Below are 27,944 nucleotides of genomic sequence, written 5' to 3' on the forward strand. Positions count from 1 at the left end.
TTCATTCATCCGTTGGTTAGTGTTTATCACTTACCGGGAACTACTTGGTAAACAAACGTGAGCAATTGCATAAGGTTTTTTCTCGGTGCCGGTTCTCTCAGTTGGCCATAAGCTTTCACAGCTGACGGACGCGAATTGTTCACTCCAACCGGCAAATTTTTCGAGTTTCTCGCGAATGTTTGTATTATTTTTAAAAATCGACTACCTCAACGAATTTGAAGTAGTGAAATTATAAATTGTGCTTGTTCTGAAGATTTACAACACGAATAAATCATAATATTATACAATTAACTCTGATAATCACGAATTTCACATTGCTACTACTTCAGTGCGTGGACTCTGAAAGCTCTGAGTGTTTTGTTTATGCAAAGCTTTCTTGGGCTATCGCGTGGTAAGTACCAGGGAAGAGAAAGCTCTCTTATATTGGAAATAAAGAGTGTGATTCAGTAAAATTTATAAAAATAAGGGTAAAAAAAGTCGAGAAGCTTCTAGTGTGGTCTTAAGAAAGTGTGAAATAAGAAATTCCTAAGGTTTGAAATCGTTATATTTTCTCTTTCACATAATATTTATGTGTCCATCTTTGTTGGGTAGTGTAAAACACTAACTTAAAGCTTCAGCATACTTAACATATGTTAACTCGTACGGAAGCTGATTGATTCTGTTAACTGCTCTTAAGGGCTTTCGCCGGCCCTTCAAATCTTCAAAATAACAATAAATATTTCTCTAGACGAGCAAATTTGTAAATTTAATGATTTGATTCTGCTCAATTTACAATATATACAAACTTTTGTCATACAACGGCTCAGCACATTGTGCTAAGGTAAATTTAATTCCAATTAAACGTTTCGCACTGGGAAATAGTGACATATTCTCTGTAAAAGTTATTTGATATTCAATGTTATTATTCCAGTTATTACGTAATACGTAAACGTATTGAACAACGTTATGACTTCCTTTAATATGGAGTACTACATTTTGACTTCCGTTTATTTAATTGGTTATATATTATAAAATCAAGTGGTTTCTTGAAAAGCAAGCAAGCGGTATAAGTGTCAAGTAGCTACGACATATCTTTCTTTGAGCCTCCCTTTTTTGTGTTAAGTGCAAACAAAAAACATTTCATCATAATGATAAGTTAAGGTTATAAAATAAAGTAAAACAAAAAGAGACTTTCGACTGTTCCCGCCCGGGTTCGAACCGGGGACCTTGTGCGTGTGAAGCACACGTGATAACCGCTACACTACGGAAACTCTTGGGTGGACTGCGGTTAAGTCCAGTCAGAGGCAAACGAACGGTTTCTATCCGAGTATTTACTCATTAACTAGATTAGTTGATAGAAAATTCACAAGAAAAAATTGTCTTGTTTATGCTGTGGAAATCGTTCCCACGATGTAAAAAAAAAATTGCGGAAATTTAGAAATAAGTATGGAGATGGCGGCAGAAAAGTAGCCAATATATAAAAGTACAGATTAAAAACCTTTGGATAGTGAGTTTCCGCCGTCTTAGAGCCACCCGCTTGGCAGCAACAATGAAAACCCATTTCTTCGCCTTGTCATTCCGCTCTTAATTAGCCTTTATTTGTCCCCTCTTCACGGAGCCTTACAATTGGCCAACATTTGTGCTTGAGAATAGAGGGAAAGGGGCAAGGGCAAGGCATTCATGGCATGCCTGAAACACGCTGACCAGATTACCAACCAAAGAGCCAAGGGGCCAGAGGCGGAGCACTCTGTGGGTGGGGTGCTCCGATGGCCCACCTTTAAATAAATTCGAGCACGCTGATCCTTGATTAAAATTCCTATTGTCTGCTTTGGTCCTGCCAAGATTTCCTCCCCTTTCAGGACTCCGTTTTTGTGCGGCGCCTTGAACGTAATTAATATGCAGGCCAGAACGGACTCTAACTGCTTCTCGGCACTCGTTATAATTACGCATTTAAATTGGCACAAAGGTTGAGGCCAGACATGAACAAAACCGCTCACTCAGCAAAAAAAATCCTTTCCGTGGTCTAATAATCCCATATATTTGCAGGACTTTTGATTAATAGATGGTCGAAATTTATTTGCCCGAGTTGTCCAAATTGACGAAAATAAAATATTATATTTATAAAATAGTATTACTTTAAGGCATTCAAGGTGATTTTCTCTCAGTGCCAGCCAATCCAAGAGCTAAGCCAAGAAGAGTCCACAAGGAAGCGCCTTCAACTCTTGCGTTGAATATGTATGTGCGCCAGTGTGTGTGCGGCTTATGAGTGTGTTGGTGCACGGCCCCATAAATTTGGGTCAATGGGAAAAACGTCAGAATTGAGTAATTACAACATAATTTTCAATTTTGCAGTTTACGTTGTAAATTAATTTGCGGTCGACATTGGCGAAGCAGCCTCCGATCATTCCATCCCCTTTTTGCCTCGGCTTAGGCTCATTCGTAACGGGTTTTGGGTGGGGTCTTGGGGTTCCGAGCTCCGAGCTCCGGCTTTGGGTCTGGGATTGGGCTTGGGCTTGGGTTTGGGGGATTGCACAACAATTAAAGCAACAATTACTGGACAAACCGGACGGCAGACGTTGGACTTAGCGTTGTTGTGCTGCGCCATAGTACACGGAAAACGCACATACATATACTGTTGTCTGTGCCACACGGGTCGCCATTCGCCGGTTGGGGGTCATCTGTTTGTTGTGCATAATTAATTTGCAGTCATTCAGGCTGTCTCGCGTGTTGATACCCAGTAGGTAAAATGCCAATGAGTCCGGCATAGTGAGTTGTCACGCAGGTTCACTGCTTTAGTGCCTAACAAAAGGAAAGCATTAGAGTTATACAGCTGCTGAGAGTTAATCATTAGCAGCATTACTAAATGGATTTTATTATTTGAGCATCAATTTTAAAGATACCTAATCTAAAGTTTTTATATTCATTTTTTCAAATGGCTTCTTTGGAACTAAGATTCCGTTTGGACCTTGTGCAGTCAAACTAAAAAGTTTTAATATATTTAAACACAACATGTTTTTCTATGTTATTACACTTCCATTTATATTATTGTCCTTATAACTGAATGAATAGAACTTGAAAAGGGAACTTCGAGCAACAGAAGATGGACTTTGTTTTCTTCCTATTTTGCCCCAGTGGTTATCAATGTATTTTTAAGAGTGACAAAATAGTATTCTCATCACCATTATCAGCAGACCCAGGAGGTTCTGCTCTCTGCACAAAACTGTTTACGATTTTACAGCTGAATGGATTTTAATTGGAAGACACGCTAGTGTCAATGGCACTCGAAGGGAGCAAGGGGGGATTTGGGGATGGGATTTTTGGGATGTGTGTAGGGTTTTCCGGGGAAAAGCAGTTGCCAGCAGCTGTGACAAGATTTCGGATCATGAGGGTGGGGCCGGCTTAGGCAGAGGAGAGTCGAGTCCCCCGTTGCAATAAAAAACTGACCCGAAAATGTGTAACAAATGTTGTGACATATTTTCGCAACGTTTGCTCAGGCCCTCCCAAAAGCAGAAAACGATTGCGAACCCGCTGCCAATGATCCTGAAAAGCGCAAGCTCAAAGAGTCTCTGAAAGGACGCTCAGAATGGGTTTCCCCCAGTTTCGGGTGAAAATCGGTTTCGGGCAACATTTGTTTTGGCCCACATATAACACAAAATGTGCAAAAATGAATATGAAAGCGTGGGTCGGGCTTGTCCTGGAACTCTGTAACTGTAAATGTAACTGCAGCATGGCATGAACTTAATCTGCTGCCGATTGTTTTTCTTGCTTTTCCATCGGTAGGTGGTGGGGGGTGGGCGGAGGATAGTGGGTAGACGGCGGTTTTGTTGCTCAATTTGTACTGAGGGGTTTTGGAGAGGGCTACTTGGGGCGACGAAGACCCAAATACGGCGCGTTTTCAATATTGCGGCAACAATTTTCATGGATTTTACGCTTTCTTTGTTTTTGCTCTGTTTTTGGCTTGTTTGTATTTGGCAACTCGGTAATAATGAAACCAGCGATTCGGGGCAGCTCTGCTGTATAGTGGGTGGTGCTTGGTGGGCGTTAGGCGGTGGGTGTGTTCATTTAATTGAAAACAAGGCGTGGCAGCGGCCGCGGCAGCGTCGGCAGCACTTAAAGCGAAATTGAGAACAGATGGAATGGCAAACGAAAAACTTACAATAATTGCCCACAACAGTTTGAAATTGAACGAAGCCACTCAAATGGACTGAAGTCCCGGCAGTTTCGGTTAACTGGGATGATTACCATCGACGGCAGATAAAGTTTCCGCGGCCTCTTAATGGGTTATTTATGGAGTTTCCCTTCCACCGGCTGAGTGCTGAAACTAATTAAATTATACAATCAAAATTTTCTTCATATTTGATGGGAAAAACATTTGCACTTATCAGGGGAAAATGAAGGAAAGAGAAAACTTCTCGACTTTTGCAGGGTTTGCTTATAAAAGAAATAGTACAACCTGTTTGGGATTCCATCCGTTTTCTTGGCTGTTCACTAATTGATTGCCCTTTTCAAGGGGACTATCCCTAATAAATTTTCAGTTAGGATAACATTCTTTTTTTTTTTTAATATTTTATGTCTTTAAGATAGGCTATGGCTTCCGTCTTTCACTCTTGCTACATACATTTGCATGGCTTGTCATTAGCGAAGATGTATCATTTTTTCAACGATTTATTTAGATTGAAGTTTCATTTAGATTTTTCTGTGTAAGAATACATCTCTCTTTACTTCTCGGCAGCATCCTTAAATATTCCTTCTTCAAGGCTCAATTCCTCATACCTAATAGTATACAGCAATATAACGTGATACACAATTTTATTGCCATTCGTAAACCGATTCGCACAACAATGAAAGAGGGAAATATCTCAAATTTTGAAAGACAAATATGCACCACAAATCACATTTCCATAATATATGTCCTGTCTATCCTGGCTGCGGACATGTGCGCTGTATTATTTATATCAATTTGAATGGTATACAAATTTGTGTGGCAAACAGCTCGTGACTATAAACAGAGAGTGTAACCTGATACGTTGTTTGTTGCAGTCACTCGCCGATTTCTTTTGTGCAACACATATTTTCCTCCATTATGTGGTGTTGGCTGTTTGTGTGTTTGGACGCCATGGCGACCTTTTCTTTAGAGATTCGCCCACCCAACTATCTTTGTATGTGGCCAAACACTCACACACACATACATGACGAGGAAGGACATCTGACCGTGGAAAGTGGACAAGACAAACAGACGCCGCCCCTTCCATGTGAGTGGGTGGTTGGCTGGGCAAACAGACCGATCCACTGCAGCCTAGGGCTCCTTCTGAACGCATTTCCCATCTAGTACAACCCGCCACCCACCTGCTCCGAATCCTCCTGCCCGTTGCATTATGCTGAATCCGAGGGACTACAATCTCTTTTTCGCCTCGCCACTGAGGGCAGTGCAAAAACCAATAAGTCAAATGACCGAAAAGGCTTAACAGACCATGAAAAAAGGAAAAAGGTAAACCAACGTTGGAGTTGGGAGGAAAGCCCAACAACAATAATCGGAAAATCAGGAAAATATCACAAAAAGCGTTGGCAGGAAATCGATGGGCAAAGAAAAAATGAATAGCGAACGAGCGAATTAAGACGATAAATAAACAATCATGTTCCTTAAGTCGATGCACGGATTGGGTGTGGTGTTTTATAAGATTTTTTCAACAATCTCTAAAGATTTGTTAAAGAATTTTGTTATCTAATGAATATTTTGTAGAAATACTTCAACAAATTTTATTAATTTAAAAAAATATAAGTGGGAGACAAAGAGTTATGCTTTTAGGAAAATACTATGCCCTACAAAAAGCCATATTAAATAGCAATAGCGAGATCCCTTTCAAAAATACTAAGCGAAATGTACAAAACGCTTACTTTTGTGCCTTAAATTATAGTTCTTCCCCTTGGCAGCTCCTTTGTTACGGGCTGCAATTTCCTCAGCATTCCAGTAAAATTTTTATTAGCTACCATATTTTATGGAATTCTTTGGACAGAATAGAAAACCATTACAGCACTCACTTGATTCCTGAATTACCTTTGACTATTGCAGATTGCATTGAAAAGCTCTTCGACTCTTAAGCCAAAAACAAATCTCATTGTTGACTGTTTGCTGCCGTGATTGCCGCATAAGAGCCAAGATCTACGAGCCAGGCACTTCGAGTTGGGTAGGTGATTGGGGATTGGGGATTGAAAACTGGGGGCCAACTGGGGGTCCGAGGAAACTGGGGAGACGGTGGCAGACGGCGATGTCCCATTTGTGCCAAGTGTGTGACAATAAAATGTTTACTGATAGCAATACCAGCAGAGCAAAATGAAGCCTGGCTAGGAACAAACCGGTAAAGCAATTGAATGTGGCACAAAGTGCTCGAGTGGGTGGCGGATTGGCTAGGGATTGGAATTCCGTGCTGGGATTGTGGCTGGGGCTGCGTTCTGGTTTGGGATTGGGCCCATCTATTAGGAAAGGTTGCTAGGCAAAAAAGGCGAGCCGTCGACTATTATAAATAATAAATGCTGACTGGTCAGCTGGGCGACTAGCAGGAGAACTGTCCTTTTTCTCCCCTGCCACAGGCTAAGAAAGGCTACAAAAAATCCCAAGGAAAGACAAAAACAATTTGCCGGTTTCTCACACTTTCTCCATCTTCAAGTTTCGACCTGCTCAGATGCTTTTTTCCAGCTCACGCGCCCTTGGCTCATAAATCTCAGCCAAGAGTGAAATAAAGCTAAGCGTAGCTCCTGACGTTGGTGTCCTGGCACCTGGCAAATTGATTTGTTGGTTTATTTGGTATGCCGGAGAAAAGGAGATGGTGCCCAAAGGAGCCACGTAAATTCATGCGCCGCCTGTTTGTGTCATAAAATACGAGGACATAAGATGAACTGAGGTCCAAGGGCTCGAAAATGACATTACGATGAAGTTAAGCAGCCGAAGGCGCACATAAAGCAATTTTCGATTGGGAAAGTGTGCCGCTCCTTGGTGTCCTTGATCGATTAAATTCAACGTCCGGCCAACCGCTTAATGCCTTTAATTTAAATCAATCAATCAATCAACCAGCTGCTTCCACTTGAACGAAGATTGTCCGTCGCGTCCTTCGTCCTCCCCGTCCTCCGCTCTCTTATTATTATTTTAGTTTTTCCCCCGAATTTCCCAGATTTTCCAATTCCAACGACTTAGTTTAGATGGGCTGGCCATGGATATTTTGGGGGTTGTGATGTAAAACAGCTTAACCGTTTGCCCCAATGATCATTCTTCCTCAGCCTTTTGTCTTGCTAAGCTACTTAATTTATCTGGCCCAATTCGCTCAGTTTTTCCTCCATGTGTTTGGGCTAAGACAATTTAAAGTGGTCCGAAATAGAAATCAAATCAAATCAAAGCCGCTCATCCTGTTCAGCGGGGAAAGTTCCTGGGATCCCGGCTAGTGACCTGAATTGAATGCCCATTTGAATGCGTGTGCACTTCAGGGTGTACTTATCTATTAGTGTGTGGTGTACACACGCTATTAGTACAAAGCGATTTCTGCTTAGAAAGGGTTTTTTCTGACCTTCCACTATTATATCCAGCAGTGTTCTAAAGAGAAGTCATATTATGTAGAGGTAAGGTAAATAAATATAAATATAAATATATACGAGTTTAATGGTTAATAATATAGTTTGAATTAGGGCTTAATTTACACACTTGTAATTCAATTTCCTGATTTCAAACTTTAAATGTTACCTTTGGCTTATGTGCGTAGTTCATGAGCTTTTCTAGAAGGCAAATTGCCACGTCAAGTTTATTTCAGAAATTACTCGAAATCTTAGTCACTTTGCGGTGACCTTTTCAGGTTTCTGGAATGGCCTTGAATCAAATGCGAGTTGAATGCATGACCTGCATTTGCCATAGAAACAGCAGACGCCCCCAACCAATCCTTTTGCAATTTGCCTAACAATCTTTCAATATTTCATGACGCAATCAGTAACGTAAGCTAACAACACGTGCCCTGGCAAACTTTATAGATACAGTAGAACTTGGCTAACGGCTAACAATAACAAACATAAAAGGTTTTTAGTGATTTTAAAGAGAAGAAAACATTTCGATGACTTCTACGATGTATGTTACGAACTGCTTTTTAAATTTAAGTGATTCGCAAAAATGGATTTCAATTTTGGTATAGTTAGTACATAACATAAGGGAGTTTTCCGAAAAAGGTCACCTGGGAAAACCTTGTTTAAGGCGTGCAAAGGCAATTAACTAAGAAAATGTATAAAAAAAACATTCAACTATTAAAGTTCCACTGTTTTTGGAGCTATGTGTATCTTAACCCCTCAATGGCTGCCATTTTGCATGCATTTAGCTGCAGCTCGTTTCGCTTGCATATTTGGCCAATAAATTGAGCTTTCCGGACAAACTGGCGAAACTGGAAGAATGAGAGGCAGTAGCTGCGGCTGCAACTGCCAGATCCTATCTTCAATCGCTTCTGGGGCTGCCTCTGCATTGCTATCGTAATGTCAAAGTTCAATGTGCAATTTAAATGCAACACCCTGCCATTGGCTTTGCCTTTTGTCCGCTGCAGGTGGAGGAACACTAAGGCCGAGAGTGCCACCTCCCCTCAAAATAGAAGGAACTGCAAACAATTTGTATTTAAATTCGGCGCAGCAGCGGCAGCAATGCGGACTGGGAGATTCTAGAGAACGGAGCCTGCGGCTGTTTTTAATTGGCAAATAAAAATGCGGAGACGAGAAATAAAATTTTGCATATGAATGCAGAAAGCCAGCGAGCGTTTCAAAATTGAAATTTATGTGAAAAAATCAGCGAAAAAAGCGGAGTTTGCCATAGAAGGGAAAATAAACTAGGGCCTGGGCAAACACACAGCCCAGCACAAGGACCAACACACACACTCACACTTCCATACACACTCATACACGTGCGCGTACGCATACACACGTATGCATGGCAAGCAGGAAGCATCGATTATTCAAAACATCCGCAATTGGGAGCGCTTATCAACACAGGCGTCATCTATCTCCAGCGTACGCCATCCATGCGCAGTTTGTCAAAAATATTTTTTCCACCGCTTTTTAGAGCCGGAATTTATTAAGCCACGGACAGGTCGTGAAGGCATTAGGCAGGCACATTGGCTGGAAAGTTGTTTGGTTGCGGAACAATATTTCGTTTTTAATAGGTTCTGGAATTCGGAGATTGCTGGAAAAGTTTTTGATTGATTTGTTTACGACCTTTTAAAACTATCAGTACATACATATATGATAAAAGTGATTGTCTCCAATAATCTTCCATGACTTATCATTTCATTCAAAGTTTGGCAAGTAATAATAGTAATTAGAGGTACACATCTGATTTAGGAGCCCTTTTAAGTTATTTGTTTTTTTATACGACTTAGGTCCGAATGAATCGTAAAGAAGCCCTCAAAGTTCAAAAATTATAAACAGTGATTTTAGGAACTATAGCTAATTACAACTAAAAGTATTGCTTTAAATGAAAAAGAATTAAAAATGCTAGGGTAAAATTTGAAATGAAATTATATTTCTTAGAAAACTAGCAATATTGGTGAAAATAATTTCCTGTGAAATAAAATCTATTAAAATATAGGCCCTCTGCTGTACAGAAGTACAGTGAAACACCTCCTTTTTGAAATTCTGAAGCATGAGTTCAGATCAATCGACTGCAATCAGTCGAAAGCAGCTCAATTAATTTGTATGTAGGGTGCCCTCCAATTCAGCTTCCGTTGCGTTCGACCTTTTTTATCCCTCGCTCGTTTGATGAGTTTTAGTGTCTATTGTCGCTGGTGGGATGGCCACACTCATACACATGCACGTGTGTCCTGGCAGATACAGTCATTCTCCCTCACTCACACACTCTTACGCTCACACACTGGTACATTCACACATTGATAGGTATCCTGCGCCTCCTTTGGCTCATTCATATGCATGACGATGTGTCCATTTTTGTGGCTTGTCATTAATGCATAAAAAATGCTAATGGGCCAGCGTTTATGTCAACGCTTTTGCCAAAAAGGTGCAAACTGTTGTTGTCCTGCCTGTAGTTGTTATCCTTGCTGTTAGTGCTGGCATTGTTGTTGTCGTTGCTGGAGTTGTTGGCCAAATGTTTGTCGTAATGCCTTTTAAATGAAGTTGTGCGCCATTTGCCATTTGCCATTTGAAGTTTGCTGCGACTGTTTTGTCCGTGTTTTTGGCCGTTTCAATGATGGCCACCAAATTGAGTTGGCTATGCGGTGAGTGCTATCCCAAAATGGAACCCCTATGCCATCTGGCTCCTCCATCGTTTTGTTTCGGGGATAAGCTGCAATGTCAGATTAGGATGAGGATGTGGTGGTCATGGCCTTTGAGCAGAGCTGGTGTAATGCCAAAAGGGTTCTTATGGGTAATTGTGTGTGGATGGCTTCCATATTAACCCGGCCGAGGTGGCCGAGAGTGCGGCAAAGTGTTTATCACTGGATATTGGATTGGATATTGGTCGATGGGCCAAGGAGGGTCACTTTTCCCTGGGGAAGCCGTAGTCGAGTGCGATTTCAATGAAGATTAAAATAAAATCGGACAAAGGTTTCGAATGTTTGCAGTTAGCTGTTGAAAACTTAATGAAACTCTGTGAACTTCAATTGCCATTTGACATTCGTGTGGTGACCTTTGGCTTTCAATAGTTCTGAAATGGCCAATGCGGGCGTTTTGTACTTGTACTTTCAATTTTACGTTTTCAATTTAAAAGTTAAGGTATTTGTAACTAAATATAGCGGTTTGCTGTTAACATCACCATTTAAAGACTATTTATTGGGTGAATCTTAACTTAAGTTACAAAACACCAGCAAAGGGCATTACTAACAGCGTTTCTGCGGGGCTCCTTTCCTTTTTGTAATACCATTTTCTTGAAATCCATTAGTTTGCCAGGAGCAGAGTGGTCCATTTGGCACTATTGCTCCACTGTGCCGTCCTCGCCTTCAGGAATCAACGATCCGAGGCGGCCCATTACCGCTCCTCCATATCTTTTCCATCTGGGCATGCAGATGTGCCTGTGTGCGTGCCTGTTTGTCTTGGTGTTGGTAGTGGTACTGGCATTGGTATTGGTGTGCGTATTGGTTTGCATACTGGTGGGGGGCTTGCCATAGTGGTCCTGGTGTTTGCAAAGCCACGAATTCGCGTTTTAATGTTATCTGGGCGTCGACATCAGCGGCGCGTAACGCCAACATTTTTCAGCCCAGCCAATGCGCCAAAAACAGTTTGCGGGCCAAAAAGCAGAAGCAGCAGGCATTCGAGGCCAAAACAAACTGGGACTGTGAGGAGCTGAGTGGAGTGGAGTGGAGTAGAGGGGAGTGGAGTTCAGTTCATTGCGTTATTGCAGTGGCGGGGTCAATGTGGGCGGCCAGGGTGACGGGCGGGGGTTTTGTGGATTGGAGGCCGCACCAGGGACCGCAGTCAAAATGGCAATTTATCATTTTGTATTTAAGCGCGGTTCAGGTGAGAGAGCGAGAATGCTAGAGTTGCTGGAAAGGGAAACCAAACGAAAAACCAAACCAAACCAAAACGAACCGAACCAACTGAAATGAAATGAAAGACGGCATGTGGGCCACGTATTTTTAGATACTAACAAGTGATAAAAGCCAACCACGTACCACCCATCGCACACACACAATACACATCCGTGTGTGAACGGATGGACAAATGGACGGATTGATGGAAGGCTGTGATGACTGACTGACGAACTGAGGAACTGACTGACACCTACTGCAGGCAAAGGCTGACTCGGCATTCCTTAACTGCGTATCCATCAATGTCGTATCCTGTCGTCCTTCTGATCCTGCTACCGCTACCATCAACATCGCAGCTCCTGCTGCTTCTGCTTTTCAGGCTGCTCCTTTCCAAATTGCTGCTGCTGACGTGCCTGCATTAAACCTATACGAAGAACCAGGCGCCAGCAGACAGCAAAAAAATTGAAAGCCTTTTATAGGCAGCACACATACAAGGCTCAGCCCTATCTGCACTTGCAGAAAATGCTACAAATATCTAGCGAAATTGTGTAACGCCATTTTCACGAAACTCAAATTAGTTGTTGAAAATATATATATCTTGTTTATAAAATATTCCTAATTTATTTAGTTCAACCGTATGTTCAACCAACGATTACATTTCTTTCCCTACATTATTGGTGCAACTTTTTAAGACAATTTTGTATACAAATTTCGTTAAAAGACGAATAGATTTATGGTCTAGCAAACTAGTTCAGATTAAGTTTATAACAAAGGACAAGTATTCTAAAGAGATTTCCCTGATTATATTTTCTTGCCTTCTAGAAGAGCATGTATTTTTGAGGAGCTTGAAGTTCGGTATAGGCAATTCGCTTTAATACCAATTTACCACTGCCTGATTTACCCCGTATCCCGTTCCCATACCAGACCCCAGTTTCCATCATCTGAGCCTACTCAATCCACCCCAACCAAAGTCAGCCGAGCAGAAGCTGCTAAATTTTTTGGCAATTCAATTGACGAGCCCCAAAGGCGTTTGCTCTTAAATGCTCCACTTGGCCCTGGTTCCTGGATTCCTGGCTTCCTGTGTCTGCTGCGTCTGCTGTGCCTGCTCATCAGGTCCTGCTGCTTAAGCTGTGGCCCGGGATGCGAGATGCGTGGTTTATTAGCTGATCCCATCGCCGTGACAAGCTACTTTTGACACGCCCACTGCCGAAACAACAAATACAGGAAGTCTTAGGCGGTAATTTACTTTTCAGCGCTTTGCAGGCAAATTATGCAAGACTTTCGCCCACTCCGCCACTTTCCCGAGCGCCTTAACTCTGCTCCGCCGGATGGAGCATCCGCATTCGCATCCGCATCCGCATCCGCATCCGCTTTTCCCCCTGGCTGCTGACTTATGGTGGCAACTTAAAGTTTCCCCACTTTTTTCGTGTTCGGGGAAAGCATTAGAAGTTTTCAAGTGCCTCGCGGATTCTTTGGCTTTGCAGGGCGGCGGAAGTTCCTATGAAAATTGATAAAACAAGTTTATTGTAAGTCGCACCTTTGTGATTAGCACTTATGGCACTTAAGCTACGGGGTTTGGTTTGATTTACTGGTTATTCTTAGTGTTTTACCACGCAATGCCCATGGAAAATATACCTTAACATTTAGTGTTATGCGTCACGTTGCAATTATCCTAAATTTTAAAAATCTCGTATTTTATACAAAATGATTTATTTACTGTATTTGGTCAAGTGCAATTGTGGAACCCCCGTCCAAGGTGTTTGTAAAAGCCCCCCAACTAACGTTTCCACCGCAAACTCAAACTGCTTAACCTGAGAGCAGAGCAGAGCTCTGAAGTATCACGCAGTTGCCGGCAATTCATGGCCATCAAAATCTATTGGGGGCAAACTTGAAATCTGTTCCCTGCTCCGTGGCACAACTGAAGTTTTAACCCCCGAAAAACGCCACCTGGAAAATGCCACCCCCCCTTCTTGTCACCTTTGCAAGTCGAACTCATAATCGGGACACGTGCTGGCTTCGTTATTTCTCTCTTATTCTTGGCTGACTTTCATTTGCGGAACTTTCGTCCTTCCCCGTCGTTTCAAATTGTCAAAGTTTTTTCTTCAGCTTTTTTTGGCTGGTTGGTGGGGGCTAACTACTTTGCCGCTTTTATGGATGCTCTTTATTTAGTCAATGACTTTGACGTCGACAACTTTAATCGAAAGCAATCTGGGGAGAGGCCATGAGGTGAGGTGTGCGCACGCGTTCACTTAATGCCGCGTAAATTGTTTCGCAGCCAAAGTTTGCACATTTCGCGTTATCCGCCATTTACATATTAACCCGAAACCCAGAAGCCCGAAACCCGAGACCCGAGACCCAAGGCTCAAAAGCCCAAAAACCCAGGGATCTGCTGGCTCCCAGGAGGGCTGCCGTCCAAAAATAGTTTTCAATTAGTTTGTTTCGGGGCGCCTCTGACTTCACAGGGGCTTCGGATTGTATTTTCCCGAGGGGTGAGGTTGCAAATACCGGGAGATGTACTTAAGTTTATTTGGACAAACTTTGTGCCGAGCTCAGCGAAATTATGCGCATTTTTATCGCTCGCCGGCATTTTGTTCATGTTTATGTTGGTTTATCTCTGGCCAAAAGTTATTGGCCAAATGAAACAGCAAACTTGTTATTGTATCAGGGTATACATCTTTACTTGGCAATTTAAAGCGATATTCGGCGATCACTGACAGCCTGCCTTAGACTTGCCCCACCACATAAATCATGGACATATTTTTATTTTATTGCGGCCTTTTGTACCTTGTGCAGCCAACATATTGTGCATAAATCTTTAATATTAAGTAAACACACATACATTGCCGTCCAAATTTAAATTTATCGCCTGCTGCGCATTAGTTGTACTAGAAAAGAAAAAGGATGCCAGAATGGCACGAGCTGGAGCAGGACACAATGTTGGGAGCTTAGCTTGGGAGCTCTGGATGAAATAGGACTAAAAGTTAAATGGAAATCTATGGCTTTGTGGCTTACCGGGGAATGGAAAAGGAATGTGGAAAAGGGGTTTAGGCCTTGGGAAAATGGAAATGTTATAAGCTGCAGGTAAATGTATGCAGCCAAAGGAGATTTTTTTGTAAAACGAAACGAAACTCAAATAGAAGAAATCCGAAAACCGAGGCTTAAAAACTAATATCTCGAAAAGGCAAGTGTAACAAAAGATGAAAAAGGGAATGGAAGTGGTTGCAAATGCTGAGTTACCTTGTTAACTTAGATGAAAAGTTGACACTCGAGCGTGGAAAATCAGTCAGAAATGCCAAAGCAGCCAACGCAATTGGCCTTGTTAGCAGATGGCAACTCAAGAACCCCGCGCGCAACTGTACCTCAGTCCTTTTCCCCCTAAACTTTCCTTTCTTCGGATCCTTCAACTTCTTCCACTTATTTGACGCTTTTCAAAACCTCTCACATATCCACAACAATCAACTTCGATTCCCGACGTTCAGAGGGCCCACATTTCGAGGCTAAATGTCGAAAACTTTCATATTCACCTCCCGGTGTCCCGCCATTAACTTTGCCCCAAAAATCCGGTGAGAAGTTATGGTGAACAGCAGAAAATCACTGCAGATACAGTCGGAAAAATAATATTATATATTCATTGCTTTATATTTTAGACCTAAAAATAATCAATGTGAATACTTAAATTACAAATGACTTGAATGTAAAATGACTTTCTAAACTAGTGCATAAAGCGGCATAAATTCAATTTAAAAGCTCAATTTCAGATAAATATTTTGCACATTACGTAAATGAATTATCGCCAGGATTATTTTCGATGTCTAGGTGGATAAATCGATATTAATTTATATCAATTAGCAGCCTTTAAACTGTACACATATTACGTTACAGTTGAGTGCAACTATAAGTAAAGTTACCAAAACAATTCCTGTCTCCCTTTTAATATGAAGAAATAACATGGGGAGGAAAGATAAATCTGCTTCAGTGTAAAATGCGCACTTCCTTGATTAGGAAAAACGCCAGGTAATCGTCTGCGGGCGCCGCCACAAAAGCTTGGATGGATATGGATGGTTGAGTGGGCGGTGTGGCAGGGCGAAAATGGTGGGAGTGCCGCAGCCCGTACACGGTGAAAATCAAATAAATAAAATAAACCACAAGATGACATCGTCGCCATGACAATGCCCCGGCTGGCTGGCCAGGCCAAAAAGCTGTGGAGTCGTGGGGCGGGCGGTGTGTCTGTTGTTTATTCGATAAAACTATGGAAGGCAAGCGGAGCTTGGCCATCGAAACGAGCAGAAGGAAGTCAGCCAGCGAGTCAGCCAGTTTTTCAGTAACTGGCAAGCGTTCGAGCTGAACGGGCTAAGCCGGGCCCAAAGTAACAAGAACAACAAGAACAACGTGAGCGCAGAGAGTTCAGTGAGTGGGCGGTATGAGTTGTGGCTGTTGCACCCACCCACTCTCTTGAAAGAAAATAGCTTTTCCACCAACACCACCAGTGTTTACGTGTGTGGCCCTGTGTGTGCGGTTGTTATTATTGATGGCTTCACTTTAACTTGCAGCTGGCTGCGGGAGCTTCATTAAGTGAGAGTTCGCTGCTGGATTCGTTGGCAACATCGTCGCCGTTATGGATTCACCTACACCGCCAATTGTCATCGAAGATTCAAACGGATCAGCAATGGACGCCTGTTTCACGGCATTCGACAAGGATGGGTGAGTTGGTTGTAGTGTGGCGAAATCCTAGGGATTTCGGACTAATTGTATTATGTGCACCAGCAAATAGTCGACAATTTATAAATTAATCCTGTAATTATATAATCTCGAATTGGAACGCAGGCCAATTGTTTTTTAACACTTTCTTTTCAAAATTATATAATTACTCTTATAATTATATATGGGCTTGCTAAACACTGTTAGCACAAGCCACAAAGTAGATTATTTGGCAAAACAAATAATAAAACTCTGCTGAAATATATGTTCAAAGCTTATTCACGGTCGCTTGGAACAAATAAACAACTATTAAAATATTTCAGTTCCCGACCGGCAAATGGAATATCAATTTATTTTATAACAGACTGTCCAACGTAAAATGACGTACATTAATTTTAATTGACATTTTGAGCCTTTTTCTGTGAGACATTTTTAGAGTGAACCAATAAATGCAAATGGCACGAATAAAGTTTGCATGGTGTTAAAACGCTTTGCCAAACACTGCGATTTTTATTTCATCAATTAACAAATTTGAATAACAGAGCGAATTTTCTGATGCCGAGTGTTTAATAATTTGAGAATTAAGTGAATAAATAACATAACATAAAGTAATGAAAGTAAATATAATATATTGGAGAAGGTGTGCTAACAAACTTATAAGTATGACTACGAACAAAATTGCACTTTCAAACACTTTTATGTCAAACCTAATTGGTAATTTGCTTCGCTAATGCTCTCATATTTCCTCATACTCTTTCAATGAAAGAGTTTTCTAACATGAGTTTTTCCGATTTTTTACCCTTTTTCCCAGTGATGACCGCCTGAGTCTTGCCGAGTTTTCGATAATCTGCCGAGCTCTGTTCCGCAACGACAAGGGGCACATCTATGATGTGCCCCCCGAGCGCCTTGAACAGATATTCGCCGTCTTTGATACGAATGGCGACGGCTTCATCGACCGGGAGGAGTTTAAATTCTGTTGGAACCAGTGGATAAAAACGGTGAGCCAGAGTCGAAAGAATTTCGCACATCCTCGGTGCTTTTTCTCGCACTATTTATGAATTCTTGTTTTGCGGTTAACGTTTTGCGTTATTCCGTGATTCTCATCCGGGGACTCGTAAAATCATAAAAAATGTGATAATAAAATATTTGTCAACATGTATCCCACCACCAGCACGACACACACATGAGGCTAAAATTTGCAATCAAAGTGGCCGACTACTCGGATTGTGTGTGTAATTCAATCCTGATCAGTCCTTGGGACTGCAAGGAGTTCCGACGGGGAGGATTTTTGGGGGGATTCGGGTGCTTGGGCACTGGTAAAATGTCGCTTACAGCGAATGTCACACGTCACGGGTCTCCCAGGGATGCTTTCATCATCATTTCCATTCCGCATTTCGTATTTTGCGTACCATCTCCATTGCCATTTCCATTCCGAGTCCCATTCCCATATCCATTCCATCATCATCATCATTGTGCTGGCCTGTCACAAAGAAGAAGCAGCAGGCGGCGGCATATGCAAATGTGATAATCCGATGCCGGGACTGCCTCACACAGATACACACGCACACACACTTAGAGTGCCTCACACAGACACGCACACACACTGGCACAGTGGCCAGACACCGCACGTAAAGAGATAAAAGCGCGTGACAAATAAAATGCCACAGAAAACTGGGAACTGGAAGTTGGGAATTATGGACGAAGTTGCATTCAAGTCCTCTGCGTCTTCCGCCCCAGCATATTAAAATAGAAATGGGCAGAAAAAATTTCAAATAATTTTATTGTTGTAGTCTATGACTTTTGCACATCTTCATATGCATCACAACTTTGTTTGCCACAGTCTCTGCCATAAAATTGCGTACGTGATGGTACCAATTTGCAAAGACTTCTTTATTTATTGCACCCGGATTTAAGCTACTTGAAGCTCGGCGGTTTTGGATTTTTTTCTTTTCGTCGAGTGGAAATCAAAGACGACGACACACTTTCTGTAATGTTTAGCCTATTGATAAAAGAATCTTAATAAAATTCTTTATAAAAGTAAATGGGAGAAAAGGATTTTATTCGTTATTTGGGCAAAAGCCCCTATTGAATTTTTTGTTTAATCCTGTTTTCTGTTTCAATACTGCATTTAACAGTACTCTTAGATTTCGACAAAGATAAGAAGTATGTTTTAATGGTTTTCGTTTCAGTGAAAAGTAAAGTTTATCCAAGGTTCGGATACATTTTTTAGTAGACTGAGCTCCATTGAGTTATCATCTTAAATAGTCTTTGGCATTTAAAGTAGTCTTTTAGAGTATGATGGACAGAGAGAAAACGTAAAGATCCAGTAATTGCCTGGAACTGCTTTAGTACTAACATTTTTCGCAATGTATAAAGTTTGGCCATCCTTTTCTCGGTGTTCTTGCCGTCAGAAAAACTTTTAATGATGAGTTTCCACCTGATATACAGAATACCTTTAAGCTGCTTTTAGTTTTTAATTTTACTATGTTGTGGGGTAGGACTTAAGAACTGTTGCTAAAGACTTCCTGCCATTTGTAAATGGTTAAAAGGTGTTCAGGACAGGGATTTTCGCTTTATCCCGTTTTAATTCTGTATCATTTCACCATTTATATTAAGTCTATTTGAAAGGTTTATGCTATGTGATGGTAAACCAGCAGAGCGTTTATTTTTTTTTGTCCACCTACCACACGGAGGCATCAACTTTGATGGCCTTCTCTTAACAATCTACCCACAGACACATCCCCATTACGTATACGCAGTGGTGGCAGCCGATGTGTTGCCGTTGCCTGTTGAGTCCTGCCCTCCATTGTCACGCGACAAATTATTTTGGAGCGAGGAAAAGAATAATCATTTAATTTTTGATATGCCATTTAGCCCCGCCCACAGGGACCGCCCCTTCCGCTGGCGCACACCAAATTGTGTAATATTGTATAAAAAATTTATTAACGTATAAAAAGCAGAGCGAATGAAATCTTCCGGCAGCTGATATTGTAATAACGGCAACACTTAAAAAAATGACAGCCCCTAACGAAACCGTACTTACGCATTCGCAGTTTTTGCACGAAGAATGAAATAAAGTCGAGTGGATGGAGAATGGGGGATTCAGCAGAAAAAACGAAAAAAACGACAGAAAAATACCGCCCCATAAAATTGACTTTTGTTTGTATTTCCGCATGAATTGCATGAATGGTAATTTTGCAGTTTTGTGTTTGTGTGAAGGGCGGGGGCATGGGCAAAAATCAGAAAGAGAAACGCAGCGCCTAAAAAAAGGAAAAACAATAGACAAGCCGAAAAATTTGCATAATAAACAAATCAACTGATGGAGGGAGGAGAATTTCGGCTTAGCTTAGAATTATGAGGATGAAACTCTCGCACACACACAGACGCAAATTAAATAAACGCATAAATAGAACATTAACGCCATAAATCATTTGCATCGGTCGCTAAATATTTTGCGGCTCCTGCGGCTGTCCGTTTATAAATACGCTCGAACATTTATACGTACATATTTATATCGGTGTGGATAGGATTGCACATTGAAATCGATTGAACTTGCGGAAACGGAAATGGAAATGAAAGCAAATTTATGGAAATAATACGACCGTGGGTCCATCGAATGATTGCGCGTGTCCAGAATTCATTTGAATGTGAAAGGTAGTCGCGGACAGTGTCTGCCTGTCCATTATTTACCCCAATTTTGATTTACAAGCATAATTCAATATGAGGCGCGTTTTCGTTTTGATGTTTTTATTGTGTTTGCATTTGCCCGAAAGTGCGTAATTTATGTGCCTAAATGTGCAGAAAATTTTTTTTAACCAACTGCACAGAGTTCGGTTTTCCGTGTTCCATGTTCCATGTGGAAAGCGCCTCGAGCGTGAAAAGCTGCGGCTTTCTCGTTTCTGGGAGCGGAGCCGTGTTTTTGACGAGGGACAAAACCTTGAGGTGAAGTTTCAGTTTTTGGGTTCCTTGGGTCCCTTTACTTAAAATACTAATTGACAAAGGTGAAAGGACATATACAACACAGCGTTTTCCTGATAAACTCGCTGGCCTGGCACTTTATTTAATGGGAATCTATTCCTTTTGTTTGGGTCTCCCTTTGACATTTTCGGCCCTCTCAATTGACTGCGAGATGCCTTCTTTTCAGGTACAAGTACATACCGTTTTTTCATTTCGGGCTCTTTTGTTCGAAAATATTTCATTTCTTTAAACTGCTCTTATTTCTCGTATAATAAATTTATGGCCACCTCACCTGATCGTTTGCTCCTTTGTGGAAACACACACATACGTAGTAGAGAGTGGGCTGCTCTGTGGGATGTGAGCTGTTCGCTGTTCGCTGTGGGCGGTGGACGATGGGCGATGGGCGTGGTAGCCATAAATCATACAAGGCATCATCATATAGTTCATTGAACCCCCTGGCCATAAAGCAACTCAAAAATCTTCAACAGCTTTAAGTGTCTTACAATGTCTACCGTTAATATCGGCCCCCACTTACAAACACACTTACAGCCCACACACACTAGCACACACACAAATATACGGGCAGCGACACAAAAGCAGACAGTGTCGGTTATAATGTCTTCATTTATGGCATAAAATGTGGGACATTTTTTTGTACTCAGTTACGCACCAACACCGAAAAAGACACGGCGAGTGCTCAATATCTTGGCGGGCAGAAGAATTACAGTGAGTGCCAAAAGTCGCCTCACAACTTCCCTGCTCACCGAGCGGAAAATAATATCGTGCTATAAATTTTGCTCAGTTTTTCCTGTGCTTGCCACGCTCGATTCCAAGCCAAATTTTTCCGAGCTTAATTTTTGCTAGTCGATGGCTGCTGGATTTTCCCTGGGCGGCCATGTGATTCCACTGCTTCCACCGCCGACTGATGAAAGTTTAACGACCAAAGTTGACACGCTGCGGCGATTATTTAGAAAGTTAATGACTTATAACACACCCCCGAAAAAGTCACCGGAAATGAACAGCAGCGGACGAGGAAATCAGAGGGAGCGAGGGAAAGATGACCAGAAGGAGCCAGATTCACTGATTTAGTGACCAGTCTGAGAGTTGGTTTTAGTTGATTGGACTTTATTGAAAAATGAGTCGCCATTTCTTAAGCTCCTGAACAGAATCAAGGAAAAAATACGATAAATTACAGGTTAACTAGGGTTGGTCGATCCGGCCGTTGTGGTTCGAATGTAAATTTGGATTTCTTGTCAGTTGGGTTTGCTGGACATTTTTCAGGTTCTAAGCGCAGTTAAAGTATTATGGTAATAAATCATTTAATATTTTTTCCAATGCTCTTAATAATCCAATTTTTTTTATAGGTAAATGTAGTATAAGTATGTAGTATAAGTATAAGTATTTTATAAGTATGTAGTATTATTTGTATATTAATTGTCACAAAATGATATATTGTGTCACCGTCATTTTAGCCCATTTCCTTTAAAAGACTTTTTGTGTGATATCGTTGAGCAATGAAAAATGACTGCCGCATTTTCATTTCATTTTTGTATCAAACTACTAAGCCGTAAGTCTAGAAAAAGGGGCACCACCCATTTCTACACAAAGTGCAAGTATATACTAGTTACTTCGCAGAAACCTTCCCAAACTTCAGCCTTAATCGAAATCGGCTCAGCAAAACAATTTCCCAGCACCCATAAGTTCTGTCGGATCTCCAGCCACCTTTACCCGAAAAGCACCGTAAGTTCTGGGCGCTTATTTATAGTTAGTTTTCACTTCTTTTGGCGGCTGCACCTCCCACGTCCAACCTCTCACCTTCGAGCCTCCCACAGCCCGGCTGTCTGGCAGCCGCATAAATTGTATAATGTAATTTTCCAGCAACTGTCAGCCCCAGCCCTGTTCAGCCCACAAGTCCACAAAACTGTCAGGACGATGAGGACTGTCTGCCTATGCGAAATATATTTGTGTATATATCTGTCCCATATATGTATGTATTTATACAGGGATGTACGTATGTACGTTTGGGAGTCTCCGGCGACTGGCAGCCACCAACTTATGCAACAATTTCGGAGCGGAAATTGCTTTAGCACCTGCCTCCGCCGCCCCTCCCCCAAAAGGTGTACATTTTGGGGATATGTGTTATACCAAATATACGAGTATGTATGTACATATACATATGGGTGGCAAGTCTGCCATGTGGGTGTGTCTGGTTTGGCTTCGGCACGTTCGCCTTTTTGGCACATACTTCAATAGCAAGTTGAATTCCATTCGATTCGATTCGATTCGTGGCTCTCGTCTCGTCGTCACTCGTTTAGCTTGGCAACTTTTTTGGCTTAAAACCCATAGACACACGTACACTTTGACAGTTTGTCTGCCTGAATGAATTGAAGTTGGCCAGGGCGCCCGATTTGAGATTGGTGGCTCCCGGTAACCCCAAAAAACGTCGACGCTCTGGGTTTTACGGATTTTGAAATTTATTTGCCACCGAAATTGAGTCGAACCGAAAGAAGAAAGTTTTCCCTGAGCAAGAGTGTGTGTGGATCTGACAAAGTTATTCCTATAACTTGTTTCCTTTGTTCGAATTAAAGTGTAATTTGAATTTAAAATTTGCTGTGGTTACCGAAAGGTGCCAAGAATTTTCAGCTTCCCCAAAAAACAAACTTGTGGTTGGGCCCCACCATCTAGCCTTCCATAATTAATTTAAGTGTAGCATGTTTGTGGAAGGGGCAGTGCGGCAGCCTCATTCATCAGAGATTCATAGTTTTAACTTTAAATTAAGATGCCGATTTCCGGGAGGCTATGCCATAACAAAGGCCCAGAGGTTACTTGTTTATATTGGCCAGCAGTTGAGGATGGGGAGCGTGTTAATTTGCCAACTTTTGTAGCAGCCGGACAATGATGGGCGATGATGACGGAGCTGGATCTTGGGTAGCATCTGTGCCCGATGGCTCGTAATTGGAAGCCTGCCCCTGATTTCTTGAGGTGAGCGAAGAGCAACTTGATGTGCAAATTGCGGCAGACAGCGGGGATGCCATCTCCGTCTCACCCATCTCCATCCACTTTATACAAAACCTTTTGTGGCTTTGGCTGTGTTTGCCCCCAGTTATTAACTTGGCTCAGCTTCCTGGCTTGTCTAATGTGTCTGGCTTAATTGTTTGGAGTTGAGCTTTGAGTGAGAAAGGGTTAGCTTTGATTTGTAGTTGCATTAAACAAGGACCAAGTAGCCTACGGACTGCTTAAGTTTGATGTAAGGTATCGCGTACAACGTGTCGTATGAGCAACCAATCTTACCGAGAACATTTTCTCAGCAGGAGTCACTGTCATATTAGCAGCAGATTCTGTCGCTGCTCGTATCTCTGGCATTTAATCTTACCAGGCATTCCCTGAACCCAAATTACCCAACACTTCCTTTCACTTAGACACTCGGTTTCCAACCGACACACACGAACTTGGCTAAATTGATACATTAACTACCTTGATCCGGCTATTATCTGGCTGCAACACCCCTGCCCACTGCTCCCCGACTACCCTGATAGCCTCCTGGAAACTATTCTCAAAATGTTGAGAATGTTCGCCATGTAAATGTAAATCACTTCCTCTCGACTGTGGGCTCCATTCTACAGCCTGGCGTCTCCTATCTGCTGTCTCCTTTCTTCGCTCTTGGCATCCAAAGTGGTTGCATCCCAGTGGCAAGTGCGACTGCCAACATGGTGATAAATCATCAACTGCTTAAGCGCTGTCTCCCCGCTGCCCAGAACTCCTTGGTTCACCTGCTTGTGGATTCTTGCAGCTGCAGCTCACGTTCCAGCGCTTTAAGGCATTTAGCTGGATGACATATTTTAAATGCCCTGCCAGCCCAAACAACACAAATCAAAAGGAGCTGGAGGAGGTGGAGTAGCTGGAGCAGCAGGACGACAACAAGCCGGAGCAGAAGCAGAAGCAGGAGCAGCAGCAGGAGCAGCAGCAGGAGCAGCAACAGGAGCAGCAGCAGGAGCTGCAACTGCGTCTGTGTTTGCGCATAGATCATAATCATTCATAATCAGCGTGCACATAAATAACAAATTAAAAGCGCTTCACTAATTTTAAATATGCTCGAACATAATCAGCTTACAGTGAGCCACGAGGATGCGACTTGGGACGAGGATGAGCGGCATCAGGAGCAGCAGCGCAGGATTCAGATGGGAAGGGGGATGGGGGTGAAATGAGGATGGGGCTGTTGATGATGCTTTCGACACTGTTGATGATGCCGCTGCTCCTGCTGCCAGTCAAGATAGCAATGACAACCTAACGAGCTGCTCCCTGTGTGTCTGTGTTTGCCAAAGTCTGCGCGTGAGTTTGTGCGAGAAATTTAGATGCTCTTCAAAAAATAACAAAAAATAATATAATGAATGGCGCACAACGTTTGGCTCCAACTTTAAATGGGTCAAATTCAATTGAATCATCACAAAAATCATTTTTTTTTTTGGTTGGGAGCCACAAGTATTTGCATTTATAACAAACACGTGTGTAATCAATAAAGCGAATTACCTATCAAGTCAAAGCTAATAAAGCCAACTGTAAATGTTAGAATAAAACAGAGTTCAAAATAATTTGAATATTTTAAAATTGTGTAACAAAATATTTTCAATCATTGTTTTTCAATTTCAAAACCATAAAATACATATTTTTTCCTAATATCTAACTATCTATGAAGCGATATTAATTGTCCTACCTAGTTTATTTTATATTAAAAGCGTATCCATAATTTCGTATACGTGCAAATGATTCTTCTAGATTCCTATTTTATTCCCTTATTTTTTGACTGGCTTTTACTTCATTTAAAACGCATTTATAACGCCGGTCGGCAAAAAAGAAACTCATCAGTCGACGGAGAGCACACACCCGTACACAAAGAGTCCGATACACACGCACACGCTAATGCAGAGCTCATATATGTATACAAATTTTCTTTTTAGCTTTTCATGTTTGTGCTCCGGGTACTCTGGGTCCGCCCAGAAACGAGACCGCCCCTTACCTCGCCTCTCCTTTCACCTTCCACCCCGTACCGCCTTTGTGGCGCCTGCTTCACTTACTTTGCCCATACAATTTTTCTTACAATATTCTTTCATTTTCCGTTGTCCCTGCTCCTGTTTTCCTTTTTTCGTGGCTGCTCATGTTTCCCGCTGTAACATTTTCGTGATACTCACCATCTCTCGTTTTTCTCCTCTTCTCTGGCAGATTGTGCGACCGGTGAACGCGTTCCTCATTGTTGATGTACAAAATGATTTTATAAGTGGTTCCTTGGATATAAGTAATTGCAGTGCACAGCAGCAAGGACACGAGGTGAGCTCCGGAGTCACAAATGGTTGGGTGTGGGCGGGGTTTTCGGGTGGTTAATGTGGCAGCTACCTGGCCAGCAGCTAAGCCCCGACAGGTGCGGTAAGCGGTGACGACGGAAGGACATAAAAAAGTAAAGCGTAACAAGAAATGAAAATGAAGGGCCCGGCCCGGGCCGGGTTCGAGCCAAAGTCATTGCCGCTCTAGATGATGGGGATAAGCTGGTCCTGGGGGGTTGGGCGCTCTGCATGTCAGACCTCAATACCAGATACTTTCAGGGATAAGAAGAAGCGAGACGAGGAGAGAGACAGCGAGAGAGAGAGAACGAGTGGGGGAGTGCAGAGGCGGAAGCGGATATGCTTTACTTAAGTCGCTTCCGCGCTGCGACACACGCCGGAAGTCGTCGAGATCTCTCGTTCCTGCTCGCTCTCGCATTCACTGCCCCGCAATGCCACTCCAACGCCCACTCCATTTCCATTTCCATCTGGCAACTGACATGGCTCTGTGGCTGGTACATGAAAATTTGTCAAAATTAATAACACGCACTTCCGTCTCGTCGCTTTATGGACTCCGCCCGGCTCTCAAGTTGACTTTGTGTGGAAAGTGCCACCGATTCCCAACCAGCTTCTTATCCCAACTTCACCTTCACTGCAGATACTGGAGCCCATCAACAAGCTGCTGGATACGGTGGACTTTGATGCCGTATTCTACTCATTGGACTGGCATCCCAGCGATCACGTTTCATTTATTGATAATGTCAAAATGCGCCCCATGGACGAGTCCTCCTCGGTAAGACGTCGATGGTAATTGAACGGAAGTGTCGGACACTTAACAGACATCCGCTTTGTACATCTCCCCCCGCTCCTTAGTTGGACTCGGATTCCGCCAAGGTGTTTGACACGGTCATTTTCGCAGGACCGCCGCCGATGAAGCAGCGCCTGTGGCCACGTCACTGTGTCCAGGACTCGTGGGGAGCCGAGCTGCACAAGGACCTTAAGGTGGTGGAGCACGGCATAAAGGTGTACAAGGGCACCAATCCCGAGGTGGACTCGTACTCGGTGTTCTGGGACAATAAGAAGCTATCGGACACCACTCTGAATGCCCAGCTGAAGATGAAGGGCGCCACGGATATCTATGTGTGCGGATTGGCCTATGACGTTTGTGTTGGCGCCACAGCCGTCGACGCTTTGTCCGCCGGATACAGGACCATCCTCATCGACGACTGCTGCCGGGGTACGGATGTCCACGACATCGAGCACACCAAGGAGAAGGTGAACACCAGCGATGGCGTTATAGTCCACACTAATCAGGTTAGCTCTTACGCGGTGTCCACCGCGCAATCCACCGCTTTTCAAACCGATAACTAACAATGAATATTTTCCAATTCATAATATATGTCTTTTTATTCTAGGTCAAGGCAATGGCCGAGGGTAGGGATCGTCGTCCTGAACTGGGCTACAAACTGGCCATGGAGCTAAAAAGCCCCGATTCGGTTCTTTCACAGCGCAATGGCTTCAGGCCCTCATACTAAATCCGAGAGGCAACTAAATCACGCTAGGCTTATTTTCATGGATATAAAAAGACAAAAGGCTTTTGTGTAGTCGACGGTTAGAGCGTTTCGATTAGATTAGTTTAGAACACCTGTGAAGTGCCTCTGCAGTTTGGCTAGCTTTTGCTAAAAAATTCTATAAATGGTAACACCTTTTTAAGCCTGTTATCCATGTGGATTTTACATGACATTACAGTACTTACAACAATCGAAAACGAAAAGTGCAAAGTTCTTGCCTAAAGAGATAATGAGGTAAAGAAAATGTTTAAGTATTACCGAGCTCTCTCTATAACCCAAGCACCTTAAAATACAATTCCAAGAGCAACGAAGTACTAAGGGATCTTAATGTTGTGCGCTGCACCTGTTTGATTAAATTGATATTATATACAACCAACAAAAATATAAGTAGAACAAAATTATTTATTTTAAAACAAAATAGAACAACTGCTTCAGTGAGAAATATTGTATGTACTTAAAAATGTTAAAATAAAAGAATGCAAGTGTGGAAGTCAAATTGAAATGATAATATTCAATAAAGGGGCGAATGAAGTAAAAACATAACTTGCGTAGAGATTGGTGTGACAATAGCAATACTTAAAAAATTGCGTATATATCATTTAGTAATTTATTTTTTATGGGGCGATTCACACGCTCCAGTTTGTCGAATATCTGTCAAATCAGTGTCCAATCGAAGCCATGTTCAGATCCAGGGAAGCCATAGAAATACGGTTTACTTATCCCCACTTTGTCCACTCTCCCTGACGAATGAATATATGCGTGTTTTCTTTAAGCGAATTTCAAGTTGAAAGGCAAAAACTTCAAAACAAACCGTATAAATGTCTTGGCCGAAAGTGTGGCACAGACTGTTAAACGTTTTTTCTAGCATGTGTTTTTCTGCTTTTATTTTCGAGCTCAGGAGCAGCATGAGCAAAACTGAAATAACAATCCATGCA

General features: G+C 42.3%; 1 protein-coding gene and 1 non-coding gene across 5 annotated transcripts; one reads left to right on the forward strand and one right to left on the reverse strand.

Moving 5' to 3' along the window:
- Positions 1-121: 121 nt before the first annotated feature.
- On the forward strand, positions 122-27,505 carry LOC6535717 (nicotinamidase). 4 transcript variants are annotated; one of them, XM_015191810.3, is made up of 7 exons: positions 122-391; positions 16,022-16,172; positions 16,981-17,167; positions 25,344-25,448; positions 26,097-26,231; positions 26,312-26,752; positions 26,854-27,505. In XM_015191810.3, exons 2-7 carry the CDS (start codon positions 16,087-16,089, stop codon positions 26,971-26,973), a joined length of 1,074 nt encoding a protein of 357 aa, XP_015047296.1. In that variant the 5' UTR covers positions 122-391; positions 16,022-16,086; the 3' UTR covers positions 26,974-27,505. The 4 variants fall into 4 exon arrangements, with proteins under 4 accessions (XP_015047296.1, XP_039231109.1, XP_015047297.1 ...); XM_039375175.1 differs by lacking the exon at positions 122-391 and adding an exon at positions 804-820; XM_015191811.2 differs by lacking the exon at positions 122-391 and adding an exon at positions 15,786-15,860.
- Positions 1,178-1,250, reverse strand: Trnav-cac. The gene has a single exon. It is a non-coding gene; the product is annotated as a tRNA-Val (tRNA).
- Positions 27,506-27,944: the final 439 nt, after the last annotated feature.

This window comes from Drosophila yakuba, chromosome 3R (assembly GCF_016746365.2).
Source record: "Drosophila yakuba strain Tai18E2 chromosome 3R, Prin_Dyak_Tai18E2_2.1, whole genome shotgun sequence".
Classification (NCBI taxonomy): domain Eukaryota; kingdom Metazoa; phylum Arthropoda; class Insecta; order Diptera; family Drosophilidae; genus Drosophila; species Drosophila yakuba.